A 14997-nucleotide genomic window follows, 5' to 3' on the forward strand; every position below is an offset into this window, starting at 1 on the left:
TTGAATTGAATTTGGGATGGGATTTTATATATATATATATATATATATATATATATATATATATATATATATATATATAAAATCACACTCGGGTGCACACCAAAAGAGGACCATACAAGCGTACCGAGACCTCCTTGAAGAGGTGGTCTCAGCCCAATTGCAAACAGACACTGGAGTGGTTTGCTCATGGTTAGAAAGCAATCCGACCCAACGGACCAAAGCAGTATCATAATCCCTAAAGGGAAATATGCTATATGAAATGTATGCTATATGAATGTAAACAGGTGAACTATAAGAGACAATAAGAGGACAGCTTTTCTAACATGTGACCTGCATAAACACAGTTTGGTATGCTTTGCAATGTTGCCTTGTGAATGTGAACACGAACCGAACCAAGAAGTAAATGCAACAATCCAAACAATCTAGAAGTCAGAGAACACCAGAAACTGAGAACAGAAATCATTCATGGAAATTTGTTGGAACCTGATGTAAAGAGGAGGTGGCAGTTTCTTCAGGATTGTGTGAACTGTGAACTGCTTGCTTTCTTCTCCCACACACACCAGACACACACACACACACACACACACACACACATAGGATAAGTCTCTCTTGGCTCTTATCATTGTAAGGACTGAAAAGAAAGTCCCTGGAGGCTCTATATTTAGGAAGCTTCACTTCACCACGAGGAAGACAAAAATACTTGTTTATGAACTCCATCGAAGCAGTGAATTACTGAAAAATTGATAGATATTCTTACAGCAGCACATCATAGGCTGACAAGATTTTTTTTTTCCTAATTCAGGCAAACTCATACTGAAGAAAAAGTGATTTCAACTCTGAATCAGAATCTACAACTTGTCTTTTTAAACTGCTAAAGTAAAAGTATAATTCTTCTGTTTATAATTGTCAGTTTTAAAAAGCATGAAAGTGGAAGGAAGGCCATGAAGAAGACCACAAATGTGTATGGATTTGAAATATCTTTAACAGCTATATACACTATTTTTTTATTTTATTTTTTAAACAAATACTTTTTTTTAGATATATTTATTCAATTATGGAAAGGACAAAAACTTTTGCAATTCAGTTTTGTAAATTGCATAATTTTATGTTGTGTTTCCATCAATGTACTACCAGATAGAGTATGTATATTTTTCTGAAACGTCAACAAAGTCTAGTCCCCTAAAAAAGTTGCCTGCACCTTCACTTGCTTCAAAAATGCATCACAGCAAAATAAACTTCAATCACAGAGCAAAGAGGAGAAGAATATCTGAAACCTGGGCACCTTTTTCTCTCAGACACCAAATGCACACTTCATTCTGATTGAAAACTATAACCAGTCAAACATTTCTGCCAGTTCCTCAGTGCACTTTAATTTCCAACATCCTTTAGGGCAAATTCTTTTATATGATGGATATTAAGTCAATATCATCAGATGATGAAAAATTCCACAAACGCATAAGGGTACCATGGCACATTCTGTAACCCCAGCAAAGTACTGTTTTTTTCCAAGATAGACAGAAAAAAGACAGAATCACCCTTGATAGTAGTGCGGCAGCGGCTCCGTGAACGAACATGCTGTCTGTGCCTGGATCGACCCAGAAGTCTGTAGTAGTACCACTTCCTCCCCAGAACTCGCCTCACTGCCCCTGACATGCTATCCGCTTTCACCTGTGTCACAGCCTAAGGAATGATTGATTCAGAAACTGCTGGAAGTCTTCACTTCAAAAGCTGCTGTTAAACTGAATCACTGCCAGAGAAGTAGATTTCTCCATCTGATTCTGCAAGTCAGGACTGCTCTTAAAATGACATTGTGGAGAGTTTCGAGAGAAGAGGGGGAAAAACCAGGGGGAAAGTAGAGAGTCAACTCCTCCCCACAAATAACCTCTGTGCTTTGGGAATGAAATCTAGAGTGAGGTGTGAATTTGGGTGTAAATTATAGTGCAGACATGTTCTGAGCAGCTCCATCATAAAAAGAACTATATCAAATGTACAGATATTAGATTACAGTGATAATTCACCCAAAACTTGTCTACTTACCCTTTACAATGTTCCAAAAAAACTCCAAAGGAGAAATTTTACAAAAGCAGTTCATACTGGCCACATCAAGCTTAAAAAAGATCTTAAACACCCTCCCCCAAAAAATAAAAAAAAGAAATAATAAATTAATTAATAATAAATTAATTAATAAAAAAAATCCAATCATGTAAAATATAATAGCCTAAAAATCTGTCAAAATTTTTACAATTTACGTAAGTAATAAATTCTGGTTTGTTTCTCACGCAAAACTATTATTTGGTAGTTTTACATAGCTCATCAGGGATGGTCAATAAAAGGTGCACATTTTTCCCATTATTGTTGTAAATTCAAGAGAAACGAGTATCTATCATAGCTTTACTTTGCTGAAACCACTAAAGATTGAACAGGAGGTCTGTCTCTTCATCCACCCTCAGTTAAACATCCAATACATTAATATGTTTGCAGTGCTCTGACTAGGCATTTGACCCCTGTGACCTCTACGACACTAGCTGGTGAAATAATGAGATTTACGAGCCGCAGAAGAACATCTCACCTCCATGATGAAATCCTAGATTCTGAGAACCAAATGTCTACAACCTACCAGACAGATGAAAACTATTTTTAAAAAGGATTTACAAATGTGCAACCTTCACAACAAAGCAAACTAATTAAATGGAAAAAATTAAGTTATTTTATAGGCGTTTGAATGATTTTGTGCTATAGCACTGATTTTAAATATAAATCTTTAGTAACATTATACATCTTTACAGTCTCGTGTGATCAATTTAATGCATTCTTGCTGAATAAAAGACAAACAAACAAACATTGTCGGACCAACTTTCGGACCATGTTGCTTTAATTACTTTTTGATGAAGTAGTGGTTAATATCAGGTTATCACAGTAACTGTGAAAATATGGTAATTTGGCAGAAACAAAATACCATGGTCATTCTTCATGAGGGAGACCATAACGTGCGTTATGCTTGATTTAAAGAGTTAATTCATCTAATATAAAGATTACCTAATCATTTACTCACCCTAACATTGTTCCAAACCTGCTTTAATTTCTTACCTGAATACAAAAATAGCACTGCTATCTTCTATACAACAACAAAAGCATACTGTGACCAGGAGCTTTCAAGCTCTATTAAGGAAAAAAAATATACTGTAAAAGTATACTGTAACTTCATATGGACCACTTATATTATAGTTTTTCAACGATTTTTTTGTCTTTTTGCAGCTTGATAGCCTAAATGAGTATCATGAACAGCAGAATGAATGTCATACAGGTTTGAAACAACATTAAGGCGAGTAAGTAAAGACAGGATTTTCATTTAGTGAACACTCGCTTTAAAACTTTGCTTAACTTTTCATTACTCCAAAAACAGACTGACAATCCAGAAAGTTCCATATCAGCATCACTTCTCCGAACTTTAACCATCGAAAGCAGGAATGCTTAAAACGACAAAGTTAAAAGATTAGAGGGAATAATTGAAAAGCAGAAGAGCTAAAGACAGTAACAGTCTCTCGGTGAGTTGGAGCTGATGGATGGGGGGGGGGGGGGTTGACGTGCTGGCAGCTCGGTGACAGAATATTTCTCCAGTGAGGAGGAAGAGAGCAGGTCTGTGGCATGCTGGGTCTTTGTAGGAGGGTGACTGAGTAATGGAAGGAGCCCAGGGAGGCGGCAGGAGCCATCTTCATTCTCTCCTGATGCTCAGACACTCGACCCCAGTGTGAACTTTCTCATCGAGAGAGGATGAGATGGAGAGGCTGGCGTAAATCTGTCTGCTCGGCTTCTCAGAACAGCTCTGTGCTGGAATAAATGTGGGTAATAAGAGGTCTGATATTATTACCCGTAGTGCAGTTGCTACATGCCACCTGAGCCTCGGAGTCAAGCTAAAGGAGAGTATAGGGAAGACTGATGGACGGCTCTGTGTACCGATGCTGCCTGGTGTGCATGAAGACATAAAACAAAACGTTTATCTCTCCAGAGATGTAAAGCAAATCAGAAACTGTGGAACCCAATATTTGGTAGCCATCACAAATGCAAACTACCGGTACTCATGAGATTTATTAGCCAAGTCACTGTCTATAAAAATCTAAATAAAGTAAAGTCAGTATGAAGCTGTCTTATGCTTCTAATATGTTGCGTTAAGACAAAAATGACTGAAAGAGGAATGCAGGACTCAGTGTCCCCCCAGAAACAATCAGTTCTCTTACACCATTATGACATAATCTGGTTAACATTCATCAGCAGGAATTAATGTAGACAGGGCATGATTTTAAACAGCATTGGATTGGATCATTAATGTTAGCTATTATTTTTTTGTTAGTATTTTGACCTGCTCACACAACCTTGTACTGGAACAAATTACTTCTTGCTTCTTGATACATTTGTATTATTAGTCTTTCTAAAATAGCTTTTCAGTGGGAAAATTTTTTACAATCCTTATATTATATATATATATATATATATATAAAAGAGAGAGAGAGAGGGGGTGGGGATATTTTTACTGGAATGTTAAAAATGCATAAATTTATCTTTATAGAAATTATCATTTGTTTGTTCTATTTGCAGGTGTGACCCATTAAAATATTTAATTCGAATTATGGAAAACAAACATTATTATTATCATGTAGATAAACATGCTCTGATGAATTACGCACAGTAAGACCAGTAATATTATTTAGGAAAGCAAACGCAGAAGGCAGAAGGAAGTGCGAGTTATGTGTCCAGATTTATAAATGATTGTGACCATACTAAAATCACATAAGTACTTCTTTTTATGATTTCTTCTGAAATCTTTAGCTCTTTACTCGACCAGCCCTTTAATAGCACTGACCTCAAGAGGTGTGCACATCAGGCCTGCACACAAACAGGCATTTAGCCTCAGAGCGCAGGAACACTGCTGTAAATATCAGACTGATTTCAGGGAGCTGACTGACTGGTGTGCAGCAGGTAAATGCAATCAAGACATGACTTCAGCTCTCTGCCCTCGGGCCTTCTTCATAGCTTGCACATTTAAAGAGGAAAATGTTTACATGCAGTGCCCCCGTCTGGACCAAAGTGGTACTAAAAAAGAAATTTTATACATTACATATAATAAGAGCATCCCCACAAACATCAACAACATATTGTGAAAATAAGACAGACATACAGACAGAATGAAAGATAAACAGACAGATTAACCAAGATCAAATAGAAAAGTATAAGTGAAAAAATAAAATGTCCAAACAAACAACGTCTGCTGAAGTGATGAAACAAACCGCAGTTTGCCACCACAAAAAGAGGACAATCAGAAGGACCTCAAGCTGTGGAGAAGATACGTATGATGGCCACTGAAACCACAAATGCCGCCTTCTTAGACAAAACATGCAATAACTTGCTTTCCTTTGAAACCACTATTTTTCAGGGGTTTTTTTCTGACGTCAAATATACAAACAGCTCTTTCGGTGTTGTTTTAAGAAATACACATAATGCTCTTGGCCATTATAGATGTTACATCAAAACGCTTTTGTGAGAGTACAGAGTTCACCACATTTGGTGATTGGGAAGTACAGAGAGAAACTTGTTTTTTTTTTGCTTGGATTCCAAGCTTTTACTAGAAAAGGCAACGTTCAAAATCATCAACCAATGAACACCCATAATGACATTCTTTCTGTCATGATGTGACAATGTGAATTAATGAAGCACTGAAAACTAGGAGAATGAACACATTAGGCGAGATAAAGTCTGGCAAAGAAACAAGCGTTCTGGACACACTGGACTGTTTATGGCCCTGAATGAGACTCACGATGAGTTTAATTGATTGTGCAATTTTTGCAGCAATGGCAAATTTGGGAAGAGATGTTTTCACTGCCAAATCAACAATTACATATAGTTCTTTCCACTTGAGAGTACGAAAATAGTCCATTAGTCTTTTTTAGCCATGTGAGAACTTGGCCTATTTGTGTTATTTTTGCAATGATTAGGAAAAAAAAAAACAGATAATATGTACATGAGCTGTTATTAAGCAGCACTGAGAAACGGAAAAAACAGAAAAGCAAGTGGCCACCATCCACTAACAAATGAAGGCCAAATGAAAAAGACCAGATGCTAACATTGAATGAATGAACGGATTACAAAATACACTAAATATCAAGCATTTGTCCACACTCAACTTAATTAGTTTCTTATGATCTTACAAACTTTTAAACTATCAATGTTAGTATGGGTACAAATAAATAAAATCAAACATTTTACTGAAAGTTGTTATACATGTGACGCCCTTCAATAAAATGCCAGGATGCACCTTATAAATAAAGTTAGTTAAGAGAATGATCTGATCTAAGATTCAAAACTAAGATTGTATTTGATTTAACATTTTCAGTCTCAATATAATTCAGTTTTCTAAAAGGTAGAAAACAGGGATGAGCTCAAATAGTGTCACTCGCTTTTAATAAAGTAAACACTGTATAACAGCGGAAAAAGAATTAGAAAGAGCTCACTGCGTTCTCATAGAGCTCCTGTAATGTGAATATGGCAAAATCAGGGAGAAAAGTCAAAGGCAACACTTCCAATCATCCTGTCATTGATTCATTTACAGTACCTGTCAATGCACAAATGACCATCTATCGTCACAACTAGCCTGCAAATTGGCCTGAATGGGTGAAACTGGTAGAAATAAAGAGACTTATTACAAAGTAAACAACTCACCCACTCAAGAGTGTTCATACAGAACTACAGCACAAATGTACATTGGACCAAAAAAAAAAAAAAAACCATCAACAACAAACCAACAGCTTTGCCTCCTTATTTTTGAATTTTGAACTTTTAGTAAATCGTAAAGCTAAAGCAGATTATCGTCAAACACTAAAGCTTATAGAGTATTAACATACCACTTTAACTTACAAGTAAGTGTGGACAGAGTACCAGGTACTGTGCATCCAACTTGCCTCGTAATCTCTGAGACAGGACTTCAATCACTGAGCTACATGGGGCCTAGCAGTTTCCTGATGCTGCTGGGTATTTACCGCTTGTAACTCTTACAACATCTGGACGTCCCCTGGAAGGCGAGAGGCCCTCGGTCATCAGACACCATTAACATCAAGCTCCCTGAATCCCAGCAGTCCCGCCGCAGATCCTGAAGCAACAGTCAACAAGCTCATGAATCTCTTCCCAGACAAAAAACCAGCAGTTTCAACCAGCACCAGCAGAAAAAGCCTCGAGGGTTTCACACGTTCCATCTCTGTTTATGTGGACCAGACTCAAATATCTGCTATTCATTTATCTGTTAGAATTACACAATCCCTGGGAAGACAAGGCAGTTTGTGGAAGCTTTTGTGTGTGATTTAAACATAGATAAACACATTCCATCAGTTATTTAATTAAAAGAAGAATCTTTCATCATTTATTCTGGCTTTTTTATCATATAATGAAAATAGGCTGTTAAACTAAAAAAAAGTCAAATGGTCCATTAAGGGCAGCTCAGACATTCTGTAAAATATCACTTTTTGTGTTTAACTGAGGAAGGAAAGTTCCTCACAGGTTCAGTAAATGATGACAGGATTTTCATTTACTGTATGTGTAAAGTAATACTCTGAGAAACAAGCTGGTTAATTTCCAGAACATAAAGCAGATAAAATGCAATTTGGCACTGGATTCAAAAGTGCATTAAGACTCAAACTCGTCTCATGTTCAATACAATCACTGCCACGATTGTTTTCCCCAAGCTGGAAGAATTGTTTCCTCCATTCTTGCAATTATCTCAATTACAGAGAAGAACAACAGTACTAAACTAATGGCTGCTGAAGAAAAGACCAGGAACATGTTGTTCGGATTTGTTTTGCCCTTGAAGTAATTTACTTTCCGGTTCAGTTCCCACAACAATCTCTTGAACTCGTAGCACATTTCTGGTTTGACCCAATTTCAATCTAGTTTATTCTACGTGTTCAGAAGACCTTAATCATACGCAAGACAGATGTTCTCAAAGGGTTTTATCCCCCGATAATCAAGATTTCTATGTTGCAACTATGCAATTTTTTATGGATGCTCTTGAAGCACTTCTTGCCTCAAATATCAAAAAGGTGTAAGAATGTCAGACCACCCACATGTTTTTGGTATACAGTACTACGCATTTGGGCTAGCGTAAAGCCTTAAAGTTAGAATTACTTAAACTTATATAATTATAATTAGATTCTTTACTCTTTTATTTTCATGTCACTCCAAACCTGTATGACCTTTCTTCTTCAGAACATAAAAGAAGATATTTTGTATAACACTGAGACACTTAAAAATTACATTAAATTAATTATTGTTATTTTATTCAAGCTAATTTTCCTCTAGATTTTACTGCAATGCAGCCAAACTTGGCATTACAATGTCATATTGTAGACTCAATTCAACTTTAAAAGGGAAGCATGAAATATCTGCTCCACTAGAGTCAGCAAATGAAGTTGTAAGAATAATGTGAGGGTACCCAAAACTCTGAATCCCGCTGATCAACAGTATCAAATATAGTTTGGCTTACCAAAGTGTAGACACAACTGTTATTGCCGCACATGGACTCTCGTATAACCCTGAGTACTATATTTAAGACGGTCTAGACTGGACTCCTCAAGAATCTCAGCACTTTCTGGCATGCTGTCTACTGTCCTTCAGTCTAATCTAAAACCGAGGGTCTATCATCATCTCGCCAGCAGGCACACACACACACACACACACACACACACATACTCTCAATTAAGCAGTGCTATTACATTAAGATCAGGTGTGATGTTACTTCAAACAGGAAATACATCAAAGAGGTTCATAAGTGGTCCACTTCTGTCTACAGGGGTCTTCTCCCTGGGGCAAACGGGGCAGGTTATGCTGAACATGAGCACTCTAAATTATGATCTATAAAATGGGCCATGAGAGGTATTTATAACCCTTGGATAGTGGATGAGGCTGCATTTTTCAGCCGAGTAAAAGCAATTCCACTGCAGCAATCACAATATTTTCAAATATCTGTGCTCAGCTGCCGATATGCATCCTACAGAACATCTCGACCGCATTGCTCAGTAAATTAATTGGACTTTGGCTTTTCTCTGTTGCTTTGGTATGTTAATGAACGTCTAGCACAATGGACTCCGTGCCATCAAAGAGCCATGGGTAAAATATGCCAAACACCTGCTTGTTCCAACAGCTCCACCGTCTCTGCCAGGGCCTGCATTAAACCCCCGCAATAAACTGTGAGAATGCTTCACTGCCATTAGCAGTAAGTCACGATTTAAGAACTGAGGTCCAAATCGCTGTATATTAATCGAATTCAGATTTACTACAAGTCCACAAATCGTGTAAATAACATGAGAACCGACAAACTTGGGATTTTATTCATATTTATATTCATCTTATAAAAGTATTTATATAGAATTTATTAGTTTTAAGTTTATTGCTGACAGAAGTAATATAGGTAACACTTTAGTATAGGGTCCAATTCTCACTAATAACTAGTCGCTTATTAGCATGCCTATTATTAACATATTGGCTGTTTATTAGTGCTTATAAAGTACATATAATGCATGACATCCATAATCCTATCCAATAACCTAAATTTAACAACTATCTTATAAACTATTAATAAGCAGCAAATAGGAGTTAATTAAGGCAAAAGTCATAGTTAAGGGTTAGTTAATAGTGAGAATTGGACCTTAAAATAAAGTGTGACCGTAATATATATTTATTATATAAAATATATATTTATTTTGTATAAATATATATTTTACAAACATTTTATTTTAAATAGGAGCTGTACTTGCATGTATACTTAATTATATAAATAAACAATATACACATAAATATATATTACGTAAAAAAGGAGGTACTGTATATATACTTTATATAAATAAATCATTTATAAATAAACATCTATAAACTTCTTAATTGAATGGGAAAAGTCCAAAATCTCTTTAACTGTTTGTCAATATTAACTTTAAATATCATATTTTAAATCAGGAATAAGGCTTATCTTAAACTGCATTTATTTAGTTTAAATTAGTCAGAAAAATACATTTTGGTTCAGCTAAAGCAAATTCAAAAGTGCATGTTGGCCAGATGGCCTCTTGACCAGCCTTGGCCGGATTATGGTCCAGATTGAATGTTGATAGTCAAAACATGGCTTGCGTGACTAACAGCCTTTGTCTAATAAAAGTGTTCAAGCAGGGATGGAAGAGAGCACAGATGCTGATACTCAAAAATAATTCCTGGTACTGCACATAACTGACTGTACGCTGTATCAATGAGTTGTATAGTCTTCTTATACAGTACCTGCACAAGTTCTGCAAGAAACACAGAGCAAATCTCCCAGAATGCTCAAGGCCAGGGCAAGCCTATATTTAACTGTGCACAAGAAAAGTCTTGTCTGTGCTTTCAGAGCGCTGTCCTTTGCTCGGTTGTTGTCAGAGGTTGCCAGGAGACGGGATCAATAGAGGTACTATATTAGCCATCTCTGAAGCACCACAGCTTTTAAAGTTCAAAGCCGGGCTTGGAATACCCTTACTCTGGAGTAAAACAACATCCTGACAAAAAGGGGAGGGTACGGGAGAAAGATAAAAAATATGGAGAGAAAGAGTGAGGCATAACAGTGGAAAAATGGAAAACAGAATAGGGACATGAACCATTTGTTCATCAGTCGATGCTAAAACAGCAAGGGCTGCGTCATAAAACGTTAATTGCTGACAGAACTAATATACGTACACCCTTGAATTGAGAGTTCTGCTGGCCAGAGAATAATTCCCATGTTTCCACACAGGTTTACGGGCTTTTTAAAGCTTTTTCTCCAGTGCATTTCAAAGTGCAGGAATGTGACTTAACACTACCTTTAAACTGACAGCTGGAAGCCAAATTTTCATTCAATAAAGCATTAATAAATTATTGCAATGCACACGTTGTTATCCTATCTGAAAGTGCAAGGAAACTAGTTTGACCTGCACACTGTAAAGTCGTAAATAAAACTAAACTCATTGTAAAATAGTCTGCAGTCTTGCTATTTCTAAACTGCATGTTTAATTTAGTGTGTCACTTGCCATTTTGTTGTAATTGTAAATTTTTTTAGCAGTTTCTAAATTAAATAAAAATATAAAAAGTATAGCTATACTTGCTAGATTACATAAGCAAAGTGTGGACTTAAAAGAGGGCTTAGAGGGCCTCAGATGTCCAGTACTTCCTGTTTGAGCCTGAAGCGTACGCATTGCTGTTTAAAAGAAAGCGGGCCTTACATCTCATCTTTTTGGAGCCCAAAAACAGCTCCTTCTCACCTTGGTTGCCCCCAGGGGACGTCTTAGAAATAGGCCAGTTTCTGAAGCAGGTCAGCCCGTCCTGCGAAGAGAACAATCAGAAACAGAGAAGACGAGACGCAAGCTGAAGGACTCAAGGATGTGTCTGGCCCTCTCTCAGCTCCTGACTGAGAAATACAAACAAAACCGGCCTGTTACATCCATCTGTGCGCTGTTTCGCCTCCACACGGTGGTGGAGATTACCACAAGAATTCTAGCGCGCCGCTCAGGCCCGCTACATTGTGTGCAAGCCGAGCCTCCCACTTTTGGAAAGAGAGGAGATTGAAAGGGGGAAGAAAAGGAGAACAAAAGGGACAGTGGTTACTTTTTACATTTTCATGAGCATTTAGGGGCCTAGTAACGGCATTCTCTCTAGTTCTGCACCACCATCTTTTGGTGAAACGAGCCCCCTTTGGAGAGCAGAATTCCTTTGGAATGTCAGCCAATCAGAACGCAGGCTCTAAGGAGTGTGTTATGGGAAGGCCGACTCTTTAATCTCCCAGTAATCTGAAATAGCAGTACAAACTACGCAGTGCTTTTGAAATGGCTTTGGATGCTATTATAAACAGTATAATTAAGCAGTCAAGATTTTTTTTTTACTCTAGTCATTTAGTTTTGTTATATTTATAGCTGAATAATGATACTGTTGTTTTCTGTAGAGCTGCTTTACAGATGAAGTTGAATTTGTTTCATAACTGATGAATTTTGCAATATTAACAGTTTTCTTTTTCTGTTCATTACTGGGAAGCTGCTTTGACATAATTAAATTTTATCCAGTGCTATATAAAATAATCAAAGACTTGACTTTAATGACAATTTGAAAATTGTTATTTCTGTTCTACAGCATAAAAAAAAAAAAAAAAAAAAAACAATTCTCCATCTGTCATTGGTCAACCAGACAAATAGTTTGCCTCAAACTCACACAATTGGTTTAAAAAAAAAATGTAAATAAATAAAAAGCACACAGTGTTTACACTCTGGGCAAATCATCAAATTAAGTTTAGATAAATATATTATTTACAGGCTCAATTTAACATTTCATTTTATTTGTTTATAATATATTTGCCTATTTAAGCTGCAGTCGGTAACTTTTGACGCTCTAGCGGTTAATAAACAGAACTGCTTGCATCTTGCGGAAGAACATCGTAGCCGGAACTACTTCTCTCTGTTTATGTCTATGAAGAATCACAAAGGTACTGTGTTACTCCGCTGCGGTATCCCCGAAGCAATCTAAAATAGTCCGAATATAAACACTTATTATAGGTGTACCCTAGTGATTCAGGACAAGCTAAAAACATGGTTTGGAAAATGGATTCATGGTGTACTCGCTTATTATATACATTTTTCTACATTTTGAACACAAACAAAGTTACGGACCGCAGCTCTGATTGGTTGATTTCTTACCAGGAGCAATGGAGTTTCTGCAAATGGCAATAGGAGCACTGGGAGGAGCCAGAGCAGCTTGATTTTTTCACAGATTATCTGTCTCATATTCTACTGTCAGGACATAATGACAGGTTTAACAAATATGTAAAAAAATATATTTTTACAAAAGTTACCAACTGCAGCTTTAACTAAAAAAATATTAAGAAGTAGGGTTGGGCTATATGAGTAATTTTATTTCAGTGTAATGATAAATATAATAATGTTATTTTTGCTTTAAATAAAGGTTTTATGATAACAACATTTTTGATACCGTAGAAATTTCATAATTCTTTCATAAAGCAGTCAGTCACAAAAAAAAAATGCCTAAATGAAAGAAAACAAATAAATAAATAAATACACTGTATAAATCTGCACATTCTTCACTGTGTAAATTAAATCTATGTCTTCTTATTAAAGGTACAAAAATTATTTAGACAAGAGCAGTGACATGCAAACAACAAGTTTAAGTCCAAAATCGCTACCGGTTGATACATTTCTACCGATTAATCATGTCTACCAGTATATGGCCCACTTCTATAAAGAAGTCACATTTACTGGTCGATACAACTGTGACTGCTGATGTGTAAATCACTGCTAGGCTTCATTATAACTGTAAATACATTTTCTGTTGGTGTTTACAGACTGAGGGATGAGTAAACATTTACTATGGTAATCTGGTGCCAGAGATGATGTTGATACACACACTGTAACTTGTAAATAACGTGGAATGGTCCTTTAAAAACAAACAAGTAAATGAGAAAATTAATGTTTGTCGTACAAATCCATGCATCGAATTTAATAATCAGGCACCCAGCAGAGAGTTTGCTGACTGTGCAAAATCTCCAGTGACATCTGTTTCAAATGACGAGTTAAAAAGAGAAACGAGTAAAAACACACATCAATCTAATGTGCAGAAAGGGGAAGGGGTAAAACAATGTTACCACGGCGATGAAAGCTCTGGCCACTGGACATCCTAGCAACAGTTACAACGCTTCAGCAATCTGTGGTTCAGTGAAGATAAAAAGCTCAGCTCACAATGTGCATCTACTTCATGCCACCTAAAACCCACTCTCAAGGGTTCATATTGCACTACAGCAATAAAGGACATTGAATTAGCAGTGTCTGAAAGCCGTCTGGATGGCTGCCCAGACATATAATGAGCGCTCCACAGGCTGGACTGGTCATACACAGCACATATGATAACATTTGCTCTTTTAGTTGTTAGAATCATTGTGAGCAAAAAAAAAAAAAAAAACAGTAAAGTCAACAAGAAACAACATCTCCACCAACCCATCTCACTTAAATTAGCCACCTGGTCGCAAACTATCATCAAATAGATAAAAAATATATAATCAAAATATATATATAAAAATGTAATACAATTCAAAAGGTGCAATTATTATATAGATATATATATATATATATATATATATATATATATATATACAATTGCACCTCTAATAATTGCATATATATATATATATATATATATATATATATATATATATATATATATATATATATATATATATATATATATATATATATAATTTTTTGTAGGCCTAAATGTAAATGTCTCTTATTCTCAACAAAACAATACAGTAATAAACATTATTATGATTTAAAATGTTTATTTCTGTATTTTCAGCATCATAACGCCTGTCTTCAGTGTCACATGATCCTTCAGAAATCATTCTAATATATTGATTTGATGTGCAAAAAACATTTCTTATTATAAATATTGTATTATAAAAGTGTTGCTTATTTTTTTTTAATTCCTTGATTAATTGAAAGTCTTTACTTTATATTTCAGGTGTCCCTCACACATCCTGAAAAGTGAAGCTGCGGGCTCTTTGATTGCCCTGGTGTCTAGCTGCAGGTCATAAACCCTGCCCTCCAATGTAAACGAATGGGACTTGAGTAAAAAAAAAAAAAAAAATTACACTTCCAATACAATTTTCCGAAAAATTGTTGTTATCACACTGATATATGTTAAATTGTTAGTTTTTGCGATACGTTTGATTTTAGCTAGTAACTTGATGTTATAAAAATGGGGCGTGTTGTCATGGTTGATTGGGTCTGCAGGAGTTTGGGCGGGAGTTTGTTACCGCGGCTCCACTTCTCGACACTACTGCGCAGACTCTGGCTCCAAACGAATCTCTGCTGCTCAAAATGACGTCATTTACTCAAGATGACAGCAGCCAAACTAAGATGCTTTGGCTTCACTTTTCTATAGGGAAAGAAAGTACAAATGCATCTTTCA

The 14997-nt window shown here is 36.1% G+C and overlaps 1 protein-coding gene across 6 annotated transcripts in view; it reads right to left on the reverse strand.

The window, feature by feature from the left end:
- Window positions 1–14997, reverse strand: part of dab2ipa (DAB2 interacting protein a) — an 89419-nt gene that overhangs the window by 64719 nt on the left and 9703 nt on the right. For 2 of the 6 annotated variants that reach the window (XM_052564249.1, XM_052564242.1), the window contains exon 1: window positions 1536–1668. The exons of the other annotated variants lie outside the window; for them this stretch is intronic. In XM_052564249.1, the coding sequence (XP_052420209.1) occupies window positions 1536–1653 (118 nt within the window). In that variant the 5' untranslated portion in view covers window positions 1654–1668. Of the gene's footprint in view, window positions 1–1535; window positions 1669–14997 lie in introns of those variants that run through there. 6 annotated transcript variants of the gene reach the window in all.

Source organism: Carassius gibelio, chromosome B8 (assembly GCF_023724105.1).
Source record: "Carassius gibelio isolate Cgi1373 ecotype wild population from Czech Republic chromosome B8, carGib1.2-hapl.c, whole genome shotgun sequence".
NCBI lineage: Eukaryota > Metazoa > Chordata > Actinopteri > Cypriniformes > Cyprinidae > Carassius > Carassius gibelio.